Source organism: Puma concolor, chromosome D1, assembly GCF_028749965.1.
Source record: "Puma concolor isolate L17-30 chromosome D1, mPumCon1.1.hap2, whole genome shotgun sequence".
NCBI lineage: Eukaryota > Metazoa > Chordata > Mammalia > Carnivora > Felidae > Puma > Puma concolor.
This window is the reverse complement of record NC_141676.1, coordinates 5,450,168-5,474,011: the sequence shown is the minus strand read 5'-3', so window position 1 is coordinate 5,474,011 and position 23,844 is coordinate 5,450,168. Positions and strand designations below refer to the sequence as shown.

The 23,844-nt window shown below is 60.6% G+C and overlaps 4 protein-coding genes across 13 annotated transcripts in view; 3 read left to right on the top strand and 1 right to left on the bottom strand.

Moving 5' to 3' along the window:
- The window catches only part of TOP6BL (TOP6B like initiator of meiotic double strand breaks), a 97,552-nt gene extending 96,369 nt beyond the window's left edge, over positions 1-1,183 (top strand). The window contains exons 15-16 of the mRNA XM_086676819.1: positions 741-928; positions 1,026-1,183. Of these exons, the coding sequence (XP_086532945.1) occupies positions 741-928; positions 1,026-1,091 (254 nt within the window). The 3' untranslated portion in view covers positions 1,092-1,183. The remainder of the gene's footprint in view (positions 1-740; positions 929-1,025) is intronic.
- A 78-nt stretch (positions 1,184-1,261) lies between these two features.
- On the top strand, positions 1,262-12,589 carry RCE1 (Ras converting CAAX endopeptidase 1). Of its 6 annotated transcripts, XM_086676818.1 has the most exons (9): positions 1,273-1,505; positions 1,642-1,744; positions 1,838-1,921; positions 2,154-2,232; positions 2,760-2,927; positions 3,056-3,127; positions 3,397-3,459; positions 4,923-4,981; positions 12,390-12,589. In XM_086676818.1, exons 1-9 carry the CDS (start codon positions 1,321-1,323, stop codon positions 12,429-12,431), a joined length of 855 nt encoding a protein of 284 aa, XP_086532944.1. In that variant the 5' UTR covers positions 1,273-1,320; the 3' UTR covers positions 12,432-12,589. The 6 variants fall into 6 exon arrangements, with proteins under 6 accessions (XP_086532943.1, XP_086532941.1, XP_086532944.1 ...); XM_086676815.1 differs by lacking the exon at positions 12,390-12,589 and having other exon boundaries at positions 1,266-1,505; positions 4,923-5,880; XM_025915641.2 differs by lacking the exons at positions 4,923-4,981; positions 12,390-12,589 and adding an exon at positions 3,744-4,416 and having other exon boundaries at positions 1,278-1,505.
- Positions 6,271-23,844, bottom strand: part of PC (pyruvate carboxylase) — a 103,211-nt gene continuing 85,637 nt past the window's right edge. For all 5 annotated transcript variants that reach the window (XM_086676808.1, XM_086676809.1, XM_086676810.1 and 2 more), the window contains 13 exons: positions 23,479-23,641; positions 21,017-21,199; positions 11,019-11,163; positions 10,570-10,659; positions 10,259-10,480; positions 9,616-9,772; positions 8,862-9,102; positions 8,462-8,711; positions 8,014-8,258; positions 7,749-7,928; positions 7,426-7,674; positions 6,981-7,121; positions 6,271-6,898 (listed from right to left, as the gene is read on the bottom strand). In XM_086676808.1, the coding sequence (XP_086532934.1) occupies positions 6,650-6,898; positions 6,981-7,121; positions 7,426-7,674; positions 7,749-7,928; positions 8,014-8,258; positions 8,462-8,711; positions 8,862-9,102; positions 9,616-9,772; positions 10,259-10,480; positions 10,570-10,659; positions 11,019-11,163; positions 21,017-21,199; positions 23,479-23,641 (2,515 nt within the window). In that variant the 3' untranslated portion in view covers positions 6,271-6,649. The remainder of the gene's footprint in view (positions 6,899-6,980; positions 7,122-7,425; positions 7,675-7,748; positions 7,929-8,013; positions 8,259-8,461; positions 8,712-8,861; positions 9,103-9,615; positions 9,773-10,258; positions 10,481-10,569; positions 10,660-11,018; positions 11,164-21,016; positions 21,200-23,478; positions 23,642-23,844) is intronic.
- On the top strand, positions 14,989-18,067 carry LRFN4 (leucine rich repeat and fibronectin type III domain containing 4). The gene is made up of 2 exons (XM_086676812.1): positions 14,989-16,639; positions 17,224-18,067. Exons 1-2 carry the CDS (start codon positions 15,291-15,293, stop codon positions 17,783-17,785), a joined length of 1,911 nt encoding a protein of 636 aa, XP_086532938.1. The 5' UTR covers positions 14,989-15,290; the 3' UTR covers positions 17,786-18,067.

Sequence of the window (23,844 nt, the reverse complement as noted above, 5' to 3'; positions counted from 1 at the left end):
GATTCATCTCCTAGGAGCCCCCCCCCCCTTTTTTGCATTTTATGGAGGATACTAACTAATGCCTTTGGGCATTTGCCTCTTCCCACCTGGAATTCCTTTCCTCTTCCTTGTTGGTCTGGCATATTTCTCTTTATCCTTTAAAACCCAGCTGAGACATCTCAGGGAAACCTTTCTCCACCTCTAGGAATGGTTAACAATTTCTTTCCGTGTTCTATCCCTGGGCTTTGTACACACTTCTGAATCCCTTCTAGCATAAGTGAGTTTTACCCAGGGAGCAGTTCATTGAGCTACATTCCCAGGACCTGCTCAGAAAGAATTTATGGATCCAAACTCCCTTTAAATTTGCACAAGTGCATCAGTTAATGGTAGGGAGGGTGCCAGTGGGCACTGCTCAACGCAGTGTGAGCTACGAAGGGAGGGGTGAGGCTGACTTTCAGGCAGGGGGACCACAGCTTGGCAGGGAGGGAGGAGCTGGATAGTGCAGACTCCATGAGGAATCTGTGCAGATAAAGAATGAGTGGGTGCAAGACCCAAGTGAGGATGGAAACCAATCTGCAGCCTCGCCCTGTAGGACCGGGGCTGCCGAGTTTTGATCCAGACAGACCTGATGAAAGGAATTTGAGATGGGAGGGCTAAGAGAGCCGGGACCAGCTCCTCCCTTCTCCCAGGTGTCTTCAGCCCCAAGGATCTTTCTAGCACTGGGCCGTGGGCGTAAGGTAAGTGGGCTTGTTTTCGTCTAGGAACCAGCGAGCAAGTGGAAAACAAGAGGCTCAAGAGGGGCAGCCTCCGGCGGGGCATGGAAGAGACGCAGGCTTTCCACTCTGCCAGGGCCCCGAGCCAATTAGAGGCCGCCGCGCGCCGCACAGAGCCTGCAGGGGCCTTTTCGACCCCTAGCGGAAGCAGGGCGAGCCCTGGGGGCGGCCTGGAGGTAACCGGGCGAGGGCCGCGCAGGTGATGGAGCAGAGGGAAGGCGGAGACGGCCGCTGCCGATGGGTCCTCACCCCGAGCTTCCTTTCCTCCCGCAGGACTCGCTATGGCTGCAGGAGGTCTCCAATCTATCCGAGTGGCTGGATCCCGGCCCTGAGCCCTAAGCTAGGGTGATCTCCCCATGCGCCCACGCCCGCCCGGTAGCTGCCGGAGCAGCGTGCTGTCTGTTGTTCAATAAACCTGCTCCGCGCGCGCAGCTTCTGCTTCAGTGTCGGGGGCGGGGTCAGGGGCGGGGCTCCCGCGCTGCCGGATGACATCACTTGCACTTGCGGCAGGCGCGGGTCGAGCGGCGGCGGGATCGCGTCACTGGTGCGCGCCGCGGCTCCGGGCGCGATGGCGGCGCTGGGCGGGGATGGGCTGCGCCTGCTGTCGGTGTCGCGGCCGGATCGGCAGCCCGAGTCAGCAGCTCTGGGCGGCCCGGGCCCTGGGCTGTGCTGCTGGGTGTCTGTGTTCTCCTGTCTTAGCCTCGCCTGCTCCTACGTGGGCAGCCTCTACGTCTGGAAGAGCGAGCTGCCCAGGTGCGGGGGCTGCGCGCGCGGCCGGAACCCGCGCCTCCGCGAGGCGGGGCTGTGGGCGGGGCTTGGGCGATCCGGGGGCGGGGCCGCGCTGTCCAGAGGAGGCTGTGGGCCCTTGAACTTACTGCCCTCTCCGTAGGGACCACCCTGCAGTCATCAAGCGGCGTTTCACCAGTGTATTGGTGGTGTCCAGCCTCTCGCCTCTGTGCGTGCTACTTTGGAGAGAACTCACAGGCATCCAGGTGCGAAGGAGGCGGGGCAGAGGGCAAGAGGGGGAGGATCTCAGGGGTCTGAGAGGAGAGAGCAAGACTGATGCCTCCTTTCCTGTGGCTCAGCCAGGCACATCCCTGCTCACCCTGATGGGCTTCAGGCTGGAAGGTATTTTCCCAGCAGCACTGCTACCCCTGCTGCTGACCATGGTGAGTACTTGTTTTATTTTTCCATTTGTTAGCATGACGTTCCTTTCTGTGTGTGTGCGCGTGTCCATCTTTTGACTGATGGGCGACAGAAATTGTGAGATGGCCCTTGGGTATGCCTGAGTGGGACATCCTGGCTAAGAATAGGAAGCTTTAAGTCTTATGAGTTCTCTTCTGGGTTAGGGTAGTGGGACTGTGGCTTAAACTATTTCTGTGATTGCTTTTTTGTCCCCAGATCCTTTTCCTGGGCCCACTGATGCAGCTCTCTATGGATTGCCCATGTGACCTGGCAGATGGTTTGAAGGTTGTCTTAGGTGAGTCCTAAGGGCTGGGAGAAAAAGCAGGCAGCCCAGCACAGTGGGGAAAGGGAATAAGTGGCCTCATAGTGAGTCCTGGACATGAGATGTAGGAGATGTTATTGGTTTCCAGATCAGTAAAATGGGAACATGTAACAGATGACCTGTAAGAGTTGGTTTCTGAAATCCAAGGAGGCTCCTAGGAACCCCCAGCAGTACTTTGTGTGGACTAAAATGTGTTGTTCCTTCCTCCCCTAATCTTTGGCTTCCTCAAACCAGAGCTGGTCTTGGGTTCTGGTTTTGATGTTTCCAGAATTTGCTACCAAAATACCTTGCTTCAGCTATTCATGTCTTTTCTTTCAGTTCTCGAGACATTGTTTTATACTGCGTGTAATAACAAAGCTTGACTCTTAAATGTTTCCTCAGGAGTATTTATGTCTGAGTTTGTCAAGGGAAAGGCTGTGGGAGAAGGGTCCCCTGGGGCCTCTAGGAGTTCTTTGTTCCGTACCCTGTCACTGATTAGTGGTCCTGAATCCCTTCCTTAGCTCCTCGCTCCTGGGCCCGCTGCCTCACGGATATGCGTTGGTTGCGGAACCAAGTGATTGCGCCCCTGACAGAAGAACTGGTGTTCCGGGCCTGTATGCTGCCCATGTTAGCACCATGCACGGGCCTGGGCCCTGCCGTGTTCACCTGCCCACTCTTCTTTGGAGTTGGTAAGTTTGCCTAACCTGGTTCTGTTGAGATGTTCCCAACATGAGAGCCAAAATTGGGATTTGGGGCAAGGGTGTGGCATATAAGGCAGGCATAGAGGAACGTGACATGGTTCTCGCCTTCCTTCCAGCCCATTTTCACCACATTTTTGAGCAGCTTCGATTCCGCCAGAGCAGTGTGGGGAGCATCATCTTGTCTGCAGGTGAGTCTTAGAAAGCTTGCCTGGGGCAGTCCTGGGTTAGGGTGTGTAGGGGTGTCCCTCATAGCCATTCTGGAGGAAGAATTGGGAACAGAGGGATGTAGTATTGGAAGGGCCCCTGGCCATGGGAGTTGGGGTGTAGAGGACAGCCATAGGTGCTGGGGCAGGCAGCCACTGCCCTCGGGGAAGGGGAGGTTTCTGGCTGATGGGTGTGCAGTGCTGGGACTGGAAGAGCATGCAGGTGTGGTCACTCGAGGCCTCCCCGTCTCCAGCGTTCCAGTTCTCCTACACAGCTGTCTTCGGCGCCTACACTGCTTTCCTCTTCATCCGCACAGGTTGGTCCTCAGTCTCTCACGGGTCCCTGGGGACTCGGGCCCACAGGAGTGGGTGGGAATACGGGAATGCTGTGTTTGTTGTAGGAGTGACAAGTTTCTTCTACTATGGTGTTTGAAACAGGCAGAGCCAGGGCTCTCAGTCTGGTGAAGTCTGAGAGGTGGAAGGGAGCAGAGGCCATGTGGTGTGTGTGGGCGGTCATTGACTTCCGATTTCAGGGATGTGGGTGATTGGCCCTGGGAGGCGGTGGGGCTGCTCCATGAGCTACTCTGTCTCCCCTCCCTAGGACACCTGATTGGGCCGGTTCTTTGCCACTCCTTCTGCAATTACATGGGCTTTCCTGCCGTTTGTGCAGCCCTGGAACATCCGCAGAGGCGGCCCCTGCTGGCAGGCTATGCCCTGGGTGTAGGACTCTTCCTGCTTCTGCTCCAGCCCCTCACGGACCCCAAGCTCTACGGCAGCCTTCCCCTTTGTGTGCTTTTGGAACGGGCAGGAGACTCAGAGGCTCCCTTGTGCTCCTGACCCATGCTCCCGTACATGCTCCTATGAACTCTCACGGGCTCCCCAGCCCCTCCCTGTCAAGGGGTACTGCAGGGGAGGAGCTGGCTGGGGTCCCCGAGATCTCAGGAATTTTTGTAGGGGATTGAAGCCAGAGCTAGTTGAATCCCAGGGACCAAGAGAAAGGAGCAGATATCCAAAGGGTGCAACCCCTCTCCAAAGGGGGTTGAGGAGCAGCTGGGAGTGAGGGGACAAGGGGCAGGTCCCAGGAGCCGTACACTCCCTTCCTCACTTTGGACTGCTGCTTTTCTGAGCTCCTCTGCCCCCCTCTGCCTCTGAAAAGCTGCTCGGGGGTGGAATTTACAAAATCCCTCCCCCCAACTTCCCAGGGTTTTCTCATTGTCTTTTTGCATCAGGACTTTGTATTGAGATACTAAAGAGATTTAACTTGGGTAACATGGCCTTGGACCTTTGAGAATCAATCTGTTTGGGGTCTTGTGAATGTGCCCACCACCTGTCTTGGCTACCTTGGACACTGACCACTGGGTGGGTCAGCCTGGGAGGCACAGTTCCCTGAAGTGAAGGACAGGATGGGGTCCTCTGGCTGCCTTCCTCCTTTCTTAGCCATGCCCCAAGTTGTAGCACATGGGGTTCTGGGACTGCAGGTACCAGGTGTGAACTCAGCTCATCCTGGGGCCTGTGCCTTAGCTACTAGGGTCAGGGGATGGAATGTAGGGCCATGACCTCAGTGATGGAGTCTCCAACCTGTATCCTCTGAGAGCGCGGAGGGTCGACTGTGGGGCCTCTACCAGGACCTCCCCAAAGTCTACCAGCCTCACATTACACAGGAGAAAATAACAGGTCCAAAATGGTAGAGGAACCAGCTCATGGTCACCTGGGTAGTAGAGGCTTTCCTGGCTCTCTCTGCCTTGGGTCTCTGCCACCGTGCTGCTTGTCTCGTCCCTAGAGGAACTCAGAACAAAGGCTGCAGCCCTGAGAACAGCAAGGACCCTGCCAAACAACACTGTAAGTCAAGATTCTTTCTTAGACTCTTCTAGTGTTGTACCTGCCCATCACCTTCTTTTTAGAATGGTTCTCATATTTTCATTCCCTTGCCCCTGGGATTTTTTAATTTTTGAAAGGATATACTTTCAGGTCCCACTCTAAACTCAAGGAGGCTGTCCCAAGTCTTGTTCCCTGAGGCTGGTGGTTGAAAGGAAATGGATGTGCAGTCACTACCCAGGCACCCCCAGTTTGGCTGTGACTAAACGACATTCATCTGGATCTAAAAAGTCATCTTGATAGTCACACACCTGCCTTGCTGTGGAGAGCCTTCCTGTCCTCCCAGCCTGTGTAGCAGCTGTTGGGGAGGCAGATGGGGTATGGGGTGAGTATGGGGCTGTTTCAGAGGGTACCTTTGGGATCTTGTTGTCCAAAGAGGAGGAAGCCCAAAGCTGCCCCCCAAATTAGGTTGTGGTACCTGAGGAGCACTGGGTTGGCAGAGTGCTGGGGACATGCTGCCTGCCTGGTCCCCTGAAGGTTGGGAGATCCAAGCTCTGCTCCTCCCCTTCCTCATGCTACTGCTCAGAACTACGCAGCACCCCCATTTCACCTCACCATCGTCACCTCCCCTGTGGAGGTTGGGGGTGGGTAGCAATGCAGTGATGCATGCAGGGTTGCCAAACCCCCTGCAGGTGACCGATTCTCCTGAGAGCTTGCTTATGGGGATGGGCGGGATTAGATCTTGAGACTCTCAATCCAGTGCTGACCTCCCACTAATATCCTCCCCCAAAGGCTCCCACATCCAAGGGTTTTTTGCCCATCTCCCGGAAACTGGTGCCTGTTCACATCCAGTCCTGAACTATTGAAGTAGCAGGCTGGCCCTGAGTTTAGGAAGTAAAGCAGTGTGGCTGGAAGCAAAGCAACTCCACTGACAGCTTGGGTGTGGACCCTCCTCTGCCTCTTACTAGCTCTGGGGTCCTGGATAAGCTATTTAACCTTCCTGGGACTCCCATTTGTGTCCACAAAATGTGATTGATTCCCTGAGTTAATGGGTGTTAAATGCGTAGAACGACACACCCTTGTCCAAGCTCTCCATGCAACTAGCTAATCCTAATTGGGGTGTATATACCATAGGCACTCTATAGTGGCTGAAACCAAGGCCACTACTATTCTCCCCTACCCTCCAAGGAGGATACAACCGACCTGCCCCTGCCATGGGGAGTCCCAAAAGGCAGCCCTGCCCCTATGCTGAGTAGTGCTGGGGTGGGGGTGGGGGGGGGGGAGGCGGGGGCTGCACAGGACCCAACATGAAGGGCAGGGGAAGCCAGTTTTATTGAGCAAAATTCTCAGGACTTGGAGCCTAGCTCTTCCCCCAAGAGGTAGGACCCCTAAATTTGCTCCCCTGGGTCTTAGGCCCACCTACACCACCACCTGTAGTCTCCAAGTTGAGGACCCTTATTTGGCAAGAGATGAATATGTGAGCAGCTGTCCAGCAGGGAAAAGACAGATGGCTGGAGGAAGGGAATGTGCCACAGCAGGCAGTGCGTCTCCTGCCACAAGCAGCTGAGGACAGGAGCTCCAGGGCTAGGCCTTTCTGCCCTTGGGCACTGGCTGGCCTGGGCCTGCCCTGGCAGCTCAGTGTCTATTGAAGGCTTGGGGTGGGTATGGCCAGGCTGCCAATCTGGGGCAAGATCACTCAATCTCCAGGATGAGGTCATCGCCCTCCAGTGTCATGTCTGTGGTTACGTGGACCTTGCGGACAGTGCCCTCCATGGGTGAAGTCACTACAGTCTCCATCTTCATGGCGCTGAGCACACACAGGGGCTGGCCCTTGGCCACCTTGCCCCCAGCTGCTACCTTGATGTCTATCACCTTCCCAGGCATGGGCGCCCCGATCTGGCCCTTCACATCCTTCAGAGCCTTGGGGTGGAAGTGCATCTCCTGCAGACAGGACAGAAGGAGGAGTGGTGAGGCACAGGCCCTACCTGTTCCCACCGCCTGGTTGGCCCTAGCAGGGCTATACCTTCATGGCCTGAGTGTCCTTGACCAGAATGGACCGCAGCTGTCCATTGAGCTCAAAGAAGACCTGCCTCTGGCCAGCCCGGTTCAGGTCACTTATAGCCAGGGCTTTGATGTGCAGTGTCTTGCCCCGCTCCAGCTCCACCTGTAGGGAGGGCATGCAGGCTCAGAGCTGGTGAGGCGGGAGGGGGTGGGGCGGGCAATAGAACACACAGGTCTCAGTAGAACAGCCCCCTGACCCTGTCCCAAGCAAGTCCCCCAGCCCTGGGTCTCAGCTCCTCACTTGTAAAGGCCTAACCTCCTGGTTCCTCAAGAGTGCTTTTGGGTACAGCTTGTGAGGCCAAGTGACAGCCAAGCCAAAGCCTGGAGCTCTAGATGTGCTGGTGTCCTTAGGGATGCAGGGGCAGGGGTGCTGGGGTGGGGCGTAGATAGGTGCCAGAGCCACTGACCTCAAACTCCTCTGCAATTTTGGGTCCCTGCAGGAAGAGGCGGGTATTGAGGCTATCCAGGGGGCCAAAAGTAGCTGTGAAGTCCTTGAAGTGTGCAAAGACATCGGGGTATATGGCTGCTGAGAGCACATCCTCTGGTGTCACCTCCTCCCCGTGCCGTTCAATCAGCTCCTTCTCCAGCAACTGCAGATCCAGTGGAGGGAGGGAGGCTCCGGGCCGCCCCTCGACCCTTGGCAGGTCCTTTAGCACCTGGGGAGCAAAGCAGGGTCAGGCCTAATGCCTGTACCCAACCCCCACCCTCACACTGTACTGGGCCTTCCTACCTTAGAGCGAAGGGGCTCAGGGAACCCCCCGTGGGGAATGCCAATGTAGCCCTGCAGGAACTCTACCACGGAGCGGGGGAAGGACAGCTCTTCTGCTTGGGCTTCAGCCTCTGCCCGGCTCAGCCCATTCTGCACCATGAACTGGGCCAGGTCCCCCACAATCTTGGAGGACGGTGTCACCTGAGAAGAAAAGCCCCCTGGGTTAGGATGCTTGGTACCTATAGGAGGTTCAGAGGCAGGGATGAGATCACTGGGCCTAGCTCACCTTGATGAGGTCGCCCAGCATCTGGTTGGCCTCCACGTAGGCCTTCTTGACCTCCTTGAACTTGGAGCCAAGCCCCATGCTGTGTGCCTGGAAGTGCAGGTTGGTGTACTGGCCCCCTGGGATCTCATTCTCATACACATCCGAATTGCCAGACTTCATGGTGGCCGTGCAGTCAAAGGCCGCATACAATCCCCGGGCCCCCTCCCAGTACTCACTGTAGTCAAACACGCGCTCCAGGGGCATCCCTGCAGGGAGGCCAGGAAAATATGCCAAGTTCCCAGCTGCTCCTCCCAGGACCCCAGAGCCAGCTCAGGTCCCATCTCCGATGTGGGTGATGGAGGGTAAGGCCAGCAAAGATCATCTGGATTCTAGGACAGGCCAGACTCTACTGGGACTACTACGGGCCATGGCTGTGAGGGAAATGGCCATGGACTCCTGCCATTCCTACCTGTGTCCATGGGAGTCCCTCGGGTGCAGGCCACCAGGGCCCCCATGCTGGGCTGTGAAGTCATCCCGGACATGGAATCAGCTGCCACATCTACCACATCGGCCCCAGCCTGGGCACAGGCCAGCATAGCTGCCACACCTGCCCCTGATGTGTCGTGGGTGTGGATGTGCAGCGGGAGGTCAGGGAAGCGGTCCCTGAGGGACCTGACCAGCATGGTGCAGGCAACTGGCTTTAGCAGCCCTGCCATGTCCTGGGGCAAGAAGAGAGACATTGTCGGGTAAGGAGGGGGTGTGACACGTATGTGGTAGGGGATATGAGGGGGACATAGTGGGGGAGAAGGGGAAGCTGGGAGAGGTGGGGAAGGGGCAGGGGGACTCCTGGGACAGGTGGGTCCAGGCACCTTGATGCACAAGATGTGGGTGCCAGCTCGAACCAACTCTTCAGCCAGGCCCATGTAGTACTGCAGTGAGTATTTGGTGCGGCTGGGGTCAGCCACGTCACCCGTGTAGGAGATGGCGGCCTCCACCACACCGCCAGCATTGCCGGCTGCCTCCATGCCCAGTAGCAGATTGGGCATGTAGTTGAGGGAGTCAAAAACCCGGAAGACATCCATGCCGTTCTCTTTGGCCACCTCACAGAACCTGAGTGGGTAGAAGAGCCCAAGGGTCAACCCCATCCCACTCTCCCCTGTACATCCCTCTCTGGCTCTGACCAGGCAGGGAGCGTGGTGAGCCCGTGTGGGGGCACCCCAGTGTGGACAAGGCCTTCTCTGGGGCAGCCTGGGCTGGGCAGGTCCCCTCAGAGGCATCTGGCATGGAGCAGTGCTGTCCTGCCCTAGTCGTGTACAGTGCAGCTCAGTCTGCCCAGGTCAGAAGAATCAGCTAGGGATTCTTTGCAAGAGTGGTGGTCTGAGGGAGAAGGAACACTGGACAAGGAGTCCTGAGGCTTCTCCTGCCCCATGAGCTAGAAGTTCTTCAGTTCTCCAACTAGAATTCTGCACTTCATGAAATTTCCAGATAGCAGCTCTCACTGGATACAGCTACTGAGAGACTTAAGTGTCAAGCTCTCTGTGGGAAAGCGCAGGCCACTGCAGTGTGGCCTGGCACCCACTGGACCATGCTGTGCAGCGTCGGCCCACCCAACCCCAGGCTCACTTGAAGACCACATTGTCGGGGTAGTTGGTGTAGCCCACGGCGTTGGCGCCCCGCAGCAGCATCTGGAACGGGATGTTGGGGATGAGCTCTCGGAGCTCCTGCAGCCGCCGCCAGGGGCACTCATACAGGAAGCGCATGGCAACATCAAACGTGGCTCCTGCACGGGGACCAAGAGGCCCAGGTCAGCCCCTCACTTCCCCGGGCCCCCGCCACACCCTGCAGCTCTGCAGCCTGAGCCTCTAATCCGGACACCCTCGCACTCATCTCCAGGATCCTTCACATTCCTGTTCCAACCCCTGGAGACTTCCCTCTGCTGAGGGTAGCTCAGGATCAGCGTCCTCTTGCCCCCTTTCACAGGGTACCACCCTGCCACCAGTTCTCCATGCTAGAACAGGCTCGTGGCTCCTCTCTGACCCTGAGCTACTGGGATCTCAGCTATGCAATCTCATGCCCAGCAACCAGGCCTGCCCAAAGTGGGCACGAGTCACTGCTGAACAAATGGAACACCATGCCTTGTTTGCTTCTCACTAGTTTCCTCAATGTTAACATTTTAGCTGCTCCTGGAGTGGCCAGTGGTGGGGCCACACTGGATACCCAATTCCTTCCAGGCGCAGTCCCACGTTCCAGCCCTCCTCCAGCCTACCTCCCCAGTTCTCTATGCTGAAGAGTTTGCTCAAGTTGTGAGCAACATAGGGAGCAATCTTTTTGAGATCGTGGGTTCGCACACGAGTGGCCAGCAGTGACTGGTGGGCATCCCGGAAGGTCGTGTCCATCAGCAGCAGCCCCTGGTGGTTCCGCACAGCTCGAGCGAAGCCCTCGGGCCCCTCCCGCAGCAGGATGTCTCTGAAACCAGCTGGGGGTGGGCCTAGGGCAGACCCGGGCATTAGCACCCATCCTTCAGGCAGCAACCTCCTCTTTGCCTCCCCCACAAGTTGGTAGAATGAGCTCACCTACCTATGGGCACTGCAGGGACAATGGGGTCTGTGGGGCTGGGACTGGCCTTGACGGGGATCGGGGTGGTTGGGCCGTTCACCATGACGTGACCTAGGGAGAGAGTGGGAAGTGGGGTCAGGACAGGCTGGGGAAGAGTCTTGAGTTGAGTGCAGGAGTAACATTTAGATGGGCCTGGGGATGAGAGGTTCCTCCAGGATCCCAAGTCCTCTAGTTAACCCCTGCCCTCTCCAAAGCCAAGGCCTCCTGGGTCCAGGCAGTGGGAACCTACTAAGGGCTGCATGGGTGGAGAAGGGGGCATCCCTGTGATCAGGAGCAAGGAGGGTGAGCAAGGTGGGAGGGTGCAGGACCAGAATGAGGACAGGGACAGGGCATGCTAGGAAGCTCTTCTAGGCAGGGGGCCAGGAGCGAGGCATTTGAGAGAGGAGAGAAGGGCAGTCTTGGGGCCAGACCGAGGTAGTGCAGCAGCTTCTGGGCCCGGTTCTGCGCAGGCCGCAGCTGGAACAGCTCCGGGTTCTCATCGATGAACTGGGTGTCCACGGTGCCGGCCAGGAACTGCTGGTTGTTGAGCACATTCTGCAGGAAGGGGATGTTGGTCTGCAGAATAGAGGTGGGTGGGAGGGCATCACCATGGAGCACGGAGGGGGAAAGGAGAGGCTGAAGGTGCCACCCTGGGCCAGCACAGCTCTCCAAGTTCCCCAGAATACCATGCTGAAGTCTGAGGCCTCATCCCTCTGGAATGACATTTCCCCATCTCACCAGCCCCCTATTCTGGCAGAGTCCCTTAAGCTGTTAGGGGGATGAGCCCACTTCCTCCCCCCTTGCTCACCCCAGAGCATGTGCTGAATCACCTCCTCCTTCATCAGGGATCTGGAAATAAGCACCTTCCCACCACACACTCTAGAAAACAGGTCAGGCCTTTCTCATAGCACCATGACATATTATGCAGCCATGCTTCTTGAAACATGTCCCTACCTTTGCCAGCCCCTCCTCTACCACCCCAACAGCTACACTTTGGTATCCTCACTGAGGGCCATCCTTCTGGCTAACTCCCGTGGGCCCTTTCCCACCCTTCGCTTGCTAACAGCTCCCACCTGGACATTCTTGCCCTGGGCTTCCAAGACCTCTTGCTCTCCTTCTCCTCCCCAGTCCCCACTGGGGGCTCCTCTCACCCCTGCAGGATGGAGTTCTCAGAGCTGTCACTGGGCCTCTTCTCATACAGGACACTCCCTGGGTGGCCTCATCCTGGGCTTCCAGCTCCAGAGCCAAGACCCTAAAGCGGAAATCCCTCCTGGGCACCTCTCCTTGTGTGGCCCTCACACAAGCTCATCAAGTCCAAAGTCGGCTTCCCTCACCCAGTCCCCTCTGCCTTCTGCTGCACGCCTCACTGTGCACCCAGTTACTAAAACCTGCACTCCGTCACCCTCAACACCCACCCCTGTGTCACCAGGTCAAGAGAGACAGCTCTACCATGGCCATCTCTAGACTCTGTGACCCCTGGTCTCCAGGCCATGCCTTCTGCCAGGTTTCCAAGTACCGGCCACCTCCAGCCACACCAAACTTGCCTTGTGCTCTCATGCCTCCACCCCTTTACACCTGCCCGGTAAGCTCTTCCTGGAAGTCTGAACTTGACGGCCTTCATCTGTACCTCCCACCCTCACAACAGAGCTGGACCCTCCCCTTAATAGTAGGCTTCTGTGGGATCGGCTGTCGGAAAACACCTCTCTTGTCCTCAGCTTTTACTTGTCTCCATTCTTCATACACCTGGGACCATTTTGAGGGCAGGGGTGCTGAGGTATATGTCCACATGCTTTGTGCACAAGGGCCCTCATTTCTGCTCATTAAACTGCTGGGGAACAACATGAAGCTGGAGCTGGGCAAGTCCAACCTAGGGGCCACCTGGGGCCTAGGAGCCAGCACTGAGAGATGTCCCAGGACTGCCAGCCCATGGGTGGAATCCCAGTGTCCACGTGCCTGTGCCCACATGGCTGTCACTTCAGATAAAGCATCTCTGTGTCACTCATTCATGACCTCTGTTGGCAACTTCAGTGGGGACTCCAGGCCCAGCATGGGTTGCTGGGCCCTGTTGCTACTCTTGAGAAATTCTGCCTATCTGACCTAGCATTCCTATCACCTGGAGCCTCAGGTGGGAAGGGTGCCTCCCCCACAGGAATTGCAGAGCAGGACCCAGCCAACATTGCCTTGGGCCTGTCTCATGTGACAGATCTATCAGTCTGTCTGAGGCTAGTCCCTGTCTCTCCTAAAGGAATGGGGACATTTCAACTGGACCAAAGCACGGCATTTGAGAAGATAAAACCGATTAAATCATCTAAAGAACCTAGAACCACATAGGGGTGGGAGGGATCCTCAGAGACCTACCCTGTTCCACCTTAACACTTCCCATTTGCAGGCCCCTCCTCCTTTTAATTTTGGGGGAGACGTCATGTGACCCCCTATGCTGTGAGCTCCACGGGGGCAGGAACTAGGCCCATCTGGTTCCTTATGTACCCCGGCTCCCAGCACAGAGTGGCTTGTGATGGATGCTAGTATGCTTGTACACTTAAGGAATGAAAACATTTTTGAAGGGGAAAAGAGGAACATAAATACGAATGCTACAGAGCATCAGTTGACCTGGGCTAGAATCCAGTGCCTTCCTTTTACAAGTGCAGTAACTGAGGCCCTGGGAGTGGCGACATGTAGGAAGGGCTTCCAGTTACCAGGTGGCTACACCCCCCACAGGCCACATCCTTTCTCCTGTCAGCCCTATGAGGTACAGAAGTACATGCAATTAATACCCCCTTGGCCTAGATGAGTAGTGTGTCAGTGGTTACAATAACTTGCCCAAGGTTACCTACTTTACCAGGCAGAATCAGAATTCCGTGTTTCCCGGGGGGGGGGGGGGGGGGGGGGAGGGGGAGGTGGCTGCCACCCCCTGGGGAACCATGTCTGGAGACAAGGGAAAGGGATACGCGTGGGGGGTGCCCGGGTAGCCCGAGAACTAGGAGATACGTGGAGGAAGTGGCGACTTGCCTGGTTTCCCGAAGGACCAGAGTGCCCAGCCTGGTTCGAGCACTCAGTGCTCCCACTCAAGCCGCGGCTATGGGTGGCAGGAAGCCGGAAACTCTCCCCCACCGGGAGCCCTTCCTCAGCTGGGACGAGCTCACCGTGGGCCGCTCTCCCAGGAAAACGGCCCGGCAGGGGCAGAAGGGGGAAGGAGGGGCTGCCGGCTCGGCGAGGACCACTGACGCACAGCTTCAAACAGCGTGCCACCGCCGGCCTGCTGGGAAACGGCGTAGCGCAGACCAATCGGGCCGGAGGCGGAGACCGGTTGGCTCCCGAGCATGCCGGGCGGGGCGGGGAGCCCAGGAAAGGGAGGGAGGGGCGGGGCACGGCGCCAGCCGGGAGGCCGAGCCCTCTCCGCCCCACCCCGCGGCAGGCCTGCCGGGGGTGTCGCCCCAGCCCCTCACCCCCACTCCCGGCCCCGTGCCTGTTGGGGACCCTCCACGTGACTCGGTGATGCAGAACGGTTGTGACCTTCAGCGTGTGTCTGTGAGGGTCCCAACAACAGTGCGGCTTTGCGCCCGGCCCTGCCTGTGGGTGCGGGGATGTGTGGGTGTGTGGGCATGTGTGGGTGTGTTGGGGAGGGTGCCCAGCGACATGTGACAAAGGCTCCCGTCTCCGGGAGATGGTGAAGGGGCCCGCGAGCTGGCGCTTTGTCTGGCTGCCTGCAGAGTGACGGTTCGCGCAGCGGCGGCGGGCGCCCGTGCGGTGCAGGATGCCGGGGCGCCAGGGTGGCCGGGGGCGCGCGCGCCCGTGCCAGGGTGAGTGCGCTGCGGCAGCGCCGGGGGACTGCGCGGCGGGCCCGCGCCGGCCCGGGCCTCGGGCGTGACCGGGAGCCACCCGTGGGCGCTGCAGTGGCCGCGTGTCCCCGTGACCTCGGGAGCCAGCCGGCCCGGGTGGATCCCCGTGCGCCCCTCCCCGTCCGCCCTCCACGTGCGTGTCCGCGGAGCGCGCGCTCGCCGGCGCGCACCCGCCTGCCTGTCTTCGCCGCCGCCGCCGCCGCCGCCGCCGCCGCCGCCGCCGCCGGGAGCCGCCGGGAAAAGGTGCCGGGAACCGAGTGAGCCGGGGCCGCGGGCCCGAGCGCCATGGGCTGGAGGGCGCGCGGCGGGCGGCCGGTCAGCCCCTGGCCTCGCCCCCGCGGGAGAGCCGCCTGGAGTCGGCGGGGGCTGGCCAGGCCCACGGGGAGGCCGGCCCGCTCCCCCTGAGCTAGACACCAGGTGAGGGGGGCTGCGGGGCACAACAGCAGTGGCTGGCCAGGGAGGGGCGCGGGGCCAAGGGAGGGGCTTGGAGGGGGGGGTGTCTTCCCTGGAGGGAGAGGGATGGTGCGGAGGGAGGGGGCTGGCGATTCCTGGAGACGCCAGAGAAAGGAAGTTCCGGGACCCTCCCTGCTCTAGTGCCCACCTCCGCTTCCTGCCTCATGCTGCACCTCATCCCCAAGGCCAGGACCCCCCTACCTGGTTGGGAAATGTGACCTTTGTTGTGGGGGGCCTGGCAGGCCCCAGCCTTCTTTCATCCCTGGGGGGCCCTGTGGGCCTCTGACCCTGATCCCCACCCAGACCAGGCTCCAGAAGCTGGCCCTGGGGACCGGGCCCCGGGGCACAGTGGGCACCTGCACCAGCCCCACCTGTGCCTGGGCTGTGGCCCTTCCCTACAGGGCGCTCACCATGGCCCCGCCACTCCTGCTGCTGCTGCTGGCCAGTGGAGCGGCCGCCTGCCCACTGCCCTGTGTCTGCCAGAACCTGTCCGAATCACTCAGCACCCTCTGTGCCCACCGAGGCCTGCTGTTCGTGCCACCCAACGTGGACCGCCGCACCGTGGAGCTGCGGCTGGCTGACAACTTCATCCAGGCCTTGGGGCCACCGGACTTCCGGAACATGACAGGGCTGGTGGACCTGACGCTTTCCCGGAATGCCATCACCCGCATTGGGGCCCGCGCTTTTGGGGACCTGGAGAGCCTACGTTCCCTGCATCTGGACGGGAACAGGTTGGTTGAGCTGGGCACCGGCAGCCTGCGGGGCCCCGTCAACCTGCAGCACCTCATCCTCAGTGGCAACCAGCTGGGCCGAATCTCGCCCGGGGCCTTCGACGACTTCCTGGACAGCCTGGAGGACCTCGACTTGTCCTACAACAACCTGCGGCAGGTGCCCTGGGCCGGCATCGGTGCCATGCCTGCCCTGCACACGCTCAACCTGGACCACAACCTCATCGACGCACTGCCCCCGGGCGCCTTCGCCCAGCTCAGCCAGCTCTCCCGTCTCGACCTCACCTCCAACCGCCTGGCCACGCTGGCACCAGACCCGCTCTTTTCCCGGGGGCGCGACGCGGAGGCCTCACCTGCCCCCCTGGTGCTGAGCTTCAGCGGGAACCCCCTGCACTGCAACTGCGAGCTGCTGTGGCTGCGGAGGCTGGCCCGGCCCGACGACCTGGAGACGTGCGCCTCCCCTCCAGGCCTGGCCGGCCGCTACTTCTGGGCAGTGCCCGAGGGGGAGTTCTCCTGCGAGCCGCCCCTCATCGCCCGCCACACGCAGCGCCTCTGGGTGCTGGAGGGCCAGCGGGCCACTCTGAGATGCCGGGCCCTCGGTGACCCTGCGCCCACCATGCACTGGGTCGGCCCTGATGACCGCCTGGTTGGCAACTCCTCCCGAGCCCGGGCTTTCCCCAACGGGACCCTGGAGATCGGGGTGACGGGCTCTGGGGACGCAGGGGGCTACACCTGCATTGCTACCAACCCTGCCGGGGAGGCCACAGCCCGTGTGGAGCTACGGGTGCTGGCCTTGCCCCACGGCGGGAATGGCAGCGCTGAGGGGGGCCGCCCAGGGCCCTCGGACATTGCCGCCTCGGCCCGCACTGCTGCCGAGGGCGAGGGGACACTGGAGTCTGAGCCAGCTGTGCAGGTGACAGAGGTGACTGCAACCTCAGGGCTGGTGAGCTGGGGGCCAGGGCGGCCAGCCGACCCTGTGTGGATGTTCCAAATCCAGTATAACAGCAGTGAAGATGAGACCCTCATCTACCGGTGAGGATGCGCTTTGCTGCCCACAGCCCCAGCTTGGCTCCCGGCTGCCCTCTGAGCCCCTCTCCACCCCTTCAGCACTCACCAGCTTTCACACACCCCTCCTAAGCTTCTGGGGGGGGGCGGGGGGCGGGATGCAGAGGGAGGGGAGGGGCAGGCACCAGGGAGAGGGGGAGTGCCCCAAGAGAAGTCTCTCGGTGTGGCTGAGCGAGTACAGGCTTCCCGGGGTTTGGTCTCTGTTCAAGCACACAAGCCTGGGCTGCACATGTGTTATTTCGGGCTCTGGCGATGTGATTCTCCACCACCTCCTTGCCTTGCCCTGGGCTTGTGCATCAGCACACATGCCTGTCTGTCCCCTTGCACTGTCCCCAATTGCAAAAATGCATGCCTGTCTTGGTTTCTCTGCCTTCTTCAGTAAACAAACAAGGCCCATGTGGTCCTAGGGGAGGGGAGTGTTCAGAGCTGGGACTCAGGAGCATGCAGTGCGGGTGGGTGGCGGGTGGTGAAGGGGCCTTTGAGGCCATGTGGGGCTGGGGGCTGGGGTCAGAGCCTGGACCTGGGCTCTGACCACCCACCCTTGCCCATAGGATTGTCCCGGCCTCCAGCCACCACTTCCTGCTGAAGCACCTAGTCCCTGGTGCCGACTATGACCTCTGCCTGCTGGCCCTGTCACCTGCCGCTGGGCCTTCCGACCTCACAGCCACCCGGCTGCTGGGCTGTGCCCGTTTCTCCACGCTACCGGCTGCGCCCCTGTGCCACGCCCTGCAGGCCCACGTGCTGGGCGGGACCCTGACCGTGGCCGTGGGGGGTGTGCTGGTGGCTGCCTTACTGGTCTTCACCGTGGCCTTGCTGGTTCGGGGCCGGGGGGCCGGGAATGGCCGCCTCCCCCTCAAGCTTAGCCACGTCCAATCCCAGACCAATGGAGGCCCCAGCCCCACACCCAAGGCCCACCCACCACGGAGCCCACCGCCTCGGCCCCAGCGCAGCTGCTCCCTGGACCTGGGGGATGCTGGCGGGTGCTACGGTTATGCCAGGCGCCTCGGAGGAGCCTGGGCCCGACGGAGCCACTCTGTGCATGGGGGGCTGCTCGGGGCAGGGTGCCGGGGGGTGGGGGGCAGCACGGAGCAGCTGGAAGAGAGTGTGGTGTGATGGGAAGGGAGTCGGCCCAGGGCGGGCTGGGGAAGGGGCAGAGGGTGTGGGGCGGGCAGCTGCCGGGCCTAGTTGGGTCGGCACTGCCTGGGAGTCCCTCCTGATTTTACCCTTGGTACCTCAGGCCTCCTCTGTGCTTGGCCAGGCAGGGGGCCCTTTCCCTGGTTTTGGCCTCCAGACCTGCGTTCCACTGACAGGTGCTCACAGCCACTGAAGCAGGGGCTGCACCAACCAAGCAGGAGTCTTGTTTTTCTTTATAATAAAATTGTTGGGTACACCTCAGTGCTAGCCTTGTCTTGTCCTGCTAGGCTCCTGAGGGGAGGGGGAACATGTGGGCCAGTAGAGGCACACGGACACAACAGGGTCAGGCCTGGGGCTGCCAGCCCCGCGGAGGCGGCCCAAACGGCCCGAGCCTCATCCGCCTGATAGCGGAGTGCTGGGATCTGGTGCCACCTGTCCCAGCCTCTAGACCCAGCCTCTAGACAGCTGGTGGGTGGGGGACTATGCCTGAGCCCTCTGCACCCTGTTCTTCTATCTGTAAGGACAGAACGCTCCTCCCTGGCAGGACGCGGACAAGACGTGACATCCTCATGGAGGCATGGATGTCACAATACCCAGTGGCAACAGGGGCCCCGGGGGACATGGCACAGCCTTTCAGGGCAAAGAGACCTGAACTGGCAACATTCTTAACTCTAAGAAAGTCCCCCATGGCTCCCGTCAGTGACAGCCTTATTCACCATCTCCCTGGGCAGCTTCTGGATTTGTAAAATATCATCCCAGAGGGACTAGAAGAGCCTTGGAATTCCACTGCCCTGCTATCAGCCCAAGACCTTCTGGAAGGTGCTGTCAGGGCTATGGGCCCTGAGCTCTCAGCTGCTCCCCCGTGGCTTTGCTCTGGGCTTGTCCGGAAAGACTGAGTCAAACCCTCACTGGACACTGGAGGGGCAAACACCAAGGGGTGCCTACACTCACAGGGCCACTGCCCTGCTTCTGTGCCCCACTCCAAGAAGCCACAGTCCCAGGTTGGGGGGGCACGCCCTGCTCTGCCTCCTCTCTGCCCGAGATCCCTGCCAGCCTCTGAACAATCATGGCTCCCGGTCACAGCTGGGAGGGATCTGTGCTCCCAAGTACTTGCAGATATGTGGTTCTTCACCCTGCACGGGGCACACCCAAATGCTTCGAGAGCACGCAGGTGCCTGGGCCCCACTGTGGAGGGTGGGCACAGGCACCCCAGGGCCTGTGATGGTGCCTGGGCTATGGCAGCCACGGTCCACACACCAAGGGGCGCACGAGTGTCTCTGTGTGTGGCCCGCCGTGGTTCTAGTGGGCACCTGGGGAGAACCGGCACAAGATGTGTGTGCACACGTGTGCTGGCCAAGCTCACACACTTGTGGGTTTGCACAGTGTTGACACACACGTGTGCCTGCCCTCCCAGCCCCAGAACACATACCTGGATGTGGCCGGGGAGAGACCCTGGTTTAAATAAAGGAAAGAGAAGAACGGGAGAGCCTGAGCCCTCCTGGGGGCCGTGGAGAGAAGGCAGGGATGACACAGGGCTGAAGGGCCCGTGGCAGAGGGACAAGGAGCGGAGAGCTGCAAGGTGGCAGGTGCAGGGTTAGTGGGAGGCTTTAGACGTGCCAGGGTGTGCATTTGGGGAGGACCCTGCGGCCCCAAGGAACTAGAAACACGTGTCCCACAGCTGGCCTTCCCACCTTCCTCCCTGGGAGCCCCCTGGCCCTGGTCTCCCTCGTCCAGGGAGCTCTAAGGCAGCAGGTACTCGTGAACCTGCCAGGCTGTGGGACAGGTGGAGGATCCCATGGCCCAAGGGCCAGTCAGGGTCACCAATAAGGACAACACAGAGCAACATGGGCAGGCAGGCGAAGGGTGGCGTAGCCGGGCCCCGCACTAGGGTCATGGTGTGGTCATGCTGGCCACCCAGCCCCAAAAGCAGCCCCAGGACACCATGTTGGGAAAACCAAGACCCCTCAGAAGCAGCTTGAACACATGACGTCACAACGCATCTCTGTACGTGTGCAGGAAACCACCCCCAGACCAGGAGCCCCGAGGCTTCCCATAGACCCCCAACAAGGCCATTCCCTCTGAGGTGGGCCGAGGGCCCGAGGGGAAACAGCTGACCAAGCACTGGCCCCACAGTCTCCCTTCCTCCCTCTTCCCCTCCCAGGAGCTTTCTCGAAAGGCTACCGCACCCGCCGGGGCCGCTGCCACAGCTGAGAGGGCTGTCACAGGGCACCAAGAGAGGACAGGGCTGCCTACGTGGCCTGACACCTCCAGTGGAGCCCGGAGCCCAGGCAGTCCCGGCGGCAGCCAAGAGGAGAAGGCGACACGGGGGGGGGGGGGGGGGCCGCCAGCCAGGGCCCCAGCATGTCCCCCCCGCCCGCCACCGCCACCGTGCACGGCAAGCCAGGGAGGGCGTCCTCTGCACCGGGCGCCTCCCTCCGGAGTCCCAGGAGCCGCACCGAGCGGCACGACCCACTGAGGGCAGAGCCTTTCTTCCCGCAGTGTCTACTGGCAGCATCTGCCCGGGGGATGCCCACGGACATGTCAGCAGCGCTGGCCTCAAGGACAAGACGGTACGTGGCTGTGATTTCATCTCTAGCCACAGACACAGGTAACCAAGAGGCCAACGAGCATTTCGGGTCCTTGCCTGGCACCTGCGCCATGAGCCCCCTGCAGCGGGGGAACCCTGGTCTCCCTCTGTGGGGCCAGGTCTCCCTGCTCGTGCCTCCCGCTGCAGTCTCCCTTTCCCGGCCATCCCTACTAAAGCACCCGACACGACGCATGTGCCAGGCAAGGGGAAGAGGGGAGTGAGGGCAGACGGGGGTCTCACTTTATGCAAAGCGACCTCATCCACACAGGCTTGTGCTCTCACCCAGCGCTATCCTGGAATTAAGAATTACCTGGAAAGCTCGTTCAAAACGCAGGCTCTGAGGCCCCCACCTAAACCTGTGGGATCAGAATTTCCAGAAGGGAGGCCTGTAATTTGTGGACGGAACACACACTCCAAGGGATCTCACCTAAGAGGGGCAGGAAGGAGTGTGGGGCTCCCCAGAGCAAGACTCTCACCTTTGGCCAAGGGCCAGTGCCCCCCTAAGCATCTGAGAAACCTGGTGCCCAGGCCCACTCCCAGCAATGGTAGAGCAGCCAGGAGAGTCCACGTGCAGCCAAGGACTGTGAGCGACCAGAAGGCAGGCAGGGCCCACAGCCTCTCACCTTTACACCTCGGACTCGGAACTCAGCAAGGGCTCTGCTCATCTTGGTGGCAGCCGTGGGGTGGTCTTTGCCATGGGCAATGACTTTGACCAGCAGGGAATCATAATGCGGGGAGATGACAGCTCCTTGGAAGGCAGATGCATTATCGAGGCGGATGCCCATGCCCTCTCCGCTCCGGAACACCTGCGGGCAGAAGTCAGGACCTGGGTCGGAAGGGGGAGTCAAGATGTGGCCCCCAGCCCAGGCTGGACAAGCATGGGTGTGGCAGGGCACTGGGACCGGTACCAGAGCACCGCGGGTTAGCCCCAACTCTGGCTTGCGAAGTTCTGCCTCACTCCCGTCAGCAAACCCAGGGGCATACCGACTTCTCTGGGTGCCACAGCCATGGCCTCCTTCTCCCTGAGAGGAGCCGGCAGGGGAAGGGGCAGGAGAGGGTAGGGGGCCGCGTGTGCAGTGCTCAGGGGCCGACGCAGAGCCTAGCAGGGCGCAGAGAGGGGCCCCGGGCAGGCAGGGGCCAGATCCCATCGACCTTCCACCTGCCTGCCTGACCAACCCTCGTGCCTTGCAGATTCATCCCACAGGCGTTTGCACCCACTACGTGCCAGGCACCGGGGCGAACAGCTCAAAGAGAGTCCCTGCTCACAGGGGGCTCCCAGCTTGCTGGGCGAGGGAACGGACAAACAAGGAAATACAGACTGTTGACCGGGACGCTGTAGGATAAGAGCCCAGGGACAGAGAGAAGGCAGGCCAAGGGGTTTTTGTTTTAACATATACAGTAAAGTGATGGGGAAGGCCTCAGTGCCCCCCCCCCCCCGCCCCCGTCAGTTTCTCTTCCTTCCGAAAGGGGAGAATGGGAGGGAGAGAGAGAGGCGGCAGAGGACCGGGCAGGCAGACAGGAAATACTCAGAGAAAGGACTGTACGTGAGTTTGCAGGAAAGCTGGTGCGGGCTTGCGTGCCCAGACAGGAAAGCAGGGCAGAGAAGGACGGGTCACGGAGGCAGACTCGTGGACGGGGGATGGAGGTTTCAAATCAACAGACGGAGACAGGGTCCTGGGGGGACAGAGGTTCAGGGTGTCTGGGGTAACCAGTGCACACAAGCACATCCGTGATGGGGACAGGGAGGAGTTTCTGCAGGGAGAGTAGACACCTGGGACAGGGGACCCCATGAGCACGGGTGAGGAAGGAGTGGGAGGGACAGCCCAGGGGGCTTGGGACACCCATTGCACCATGTTTCCGCTTCTAAGGGACACAGGCCTGTGTTCGATAAAAAGGAACTTAATAAAATATTTAAGGGTGAACACTCAGCTGTGAGCAGGAACCGTCAGCTAAAAATATTCTGTGGTGAACCAGCCTCAGAGGAGTCAGGCCTCGGAGGGGACGGGGGGAGGCAGCGGCGTGTCACAGGGCTGCCCCTTCCCCACTGAGGGCAGGCAGTCGGGGGCCCGCCCGCTGGGCGGCACTCCAGCCTCAGGGCTCGCCCCCACCTATGGCTTGGATTGCTCCAGAAATGGGACTCCAGTGGCAGTCCCCTGCCTCAAGCCTACAACACCACAACTTTCCAAGTCCAGAGAGCTCCTTCCCTCCCCACATCGCTGCTTTCTCAGAAGCCCAGGACCCATCTCAAAATCATCCTGGCCTTCTCCCTGGATCCCGGAGCAGAACCTGGCTTCCCGCACATGTCCTGCTTTCTCGGAGGCTCAGACCAGATGGGGAGGCAGCAGACCAGCAGAGCTGGTGGCAGCGCTGCTGACACGCAGGTTCCAGAAGTATCCTTAGGCAGTGTGAGATAGAGGGCCAGGGAACAGGTGCCCCAGCAGGTCAGAGGGCTCCTGCCCCAAGCAGGCCCAGCGGTTGGGAGTGGGGGCGGGGTGGCGGGAGGGAGGGCTGTCTGTGCTGAGAAAAGAGAGGAGGTACAGGAGATATTCCCACGGGCGGAGGCACGGCAGGGCCCCCCTCGTCCGCCCACCCAGTCCCTGGCAGCCCCGAGCGAGCCTGCCTCCTCCTTGCCCTGCACCATCTCCCGACTCCCTCACTCAGCCTTAACGGGCCCCTTGCTCAGCTGGTCCCCACCACTGGGACATCTGGGCCCTGATCCTTTGCGGTGACCCCTGGGTCCTACCCTGCCAATCACACTCCCTCAGACTGAAGTCAGGACAGAGGCCACCACTCTGTCTCTGGGCTCTTTTAAGAAGCCAAAGTCAAGGGCCTGGGCTTTGTTTCTGGGGACCCTACCTTTGGCTCCACACAGCTGGTCTGCCTCCTGTTCACTCACTGGCTCCTTAGTCTGCACTCATGACAGTCCCCGCTGCCCCCAGAATGCTCTGCCTGACTCTTGGACAGCACCTGGTTCCCCTGTGCCCTAAGCCAACCCAAGTTGGGGTCTTCCCTCCTGGCCAGGCCCACAGGAGGGTCTTCTCGTCCAGACTGAGACCAGGCTGTGCTCCATCAGGCGCTGGCGTACCTCGATGCGGCCAGTATCTGGCTGGAAGCTGCGCGCGGGGTCCTCGGTGGTGACCCGGCACTGAATGGCACAGCCGTTGATACGGATGTTCTCCTGCCGCAGGCCCAGGTCGGGCAGGCTCCGGCCCTCGGCCACGTGGATCTGGGCATGGACCAGGTCCACACTGCAGGGGGGCAGGGAGGAGGGGAGCGTGAGGCAGGGGATGGACGGGGCGGGGGCGGGGGGGGGGGGGGGAGGCTGGGGGGTGGTGCCCACAGCCACAGGCCGGCCTCGCCCCACCCCTCCCTGTCCCACCCCTTCACCAGCTGGGGCAGTCAGTTCCTCCCAACCAGACCAGCAGCCGCTGCCCACTGCCCACCGCCCACT

Excerpts from the sequence above, each read along its gene's own strand:
- RCE1 (XM_025915641.2), top strand. The coding sequence starts at position 1,321 with ATGGCGGCGCTGGGCGGGGATGGGCTGCGCCTGCTGTCGGTGTCGCGG. Across the intron at positions 1,922-2,153 it reads TACCCCTGCTGCTGACCATG|ATCCTTTTCCTGGGCCCACT; the intron begins GTGAGTACTTGT and ends TTTTGTCCCCAG. Across the intron at positions 2,233-2,759 it reads TGGTTTGAAGGTTGTCTTAG|CTCCTCGCTCCTGGGCCCGC; the intron begins GTGAGTCCTAAG and ends TCCCTTCCTTAG.
- LRFN4 (XM_086676812.1), top strand. The coding sequence starts at position 15,291 with ATGGCCCCGCCACTCCTGCTGCTGCTGCTGGCCAGTGGAGCGGCCGCC. Across the intron at positions 16,640-17,223 it reads GATGAGACCCTCATCTACCG|GATTGTCCCGGCCTCCAGCC; the intron begins GTGAGGATGCGC and ends CCTTGCCCATAG.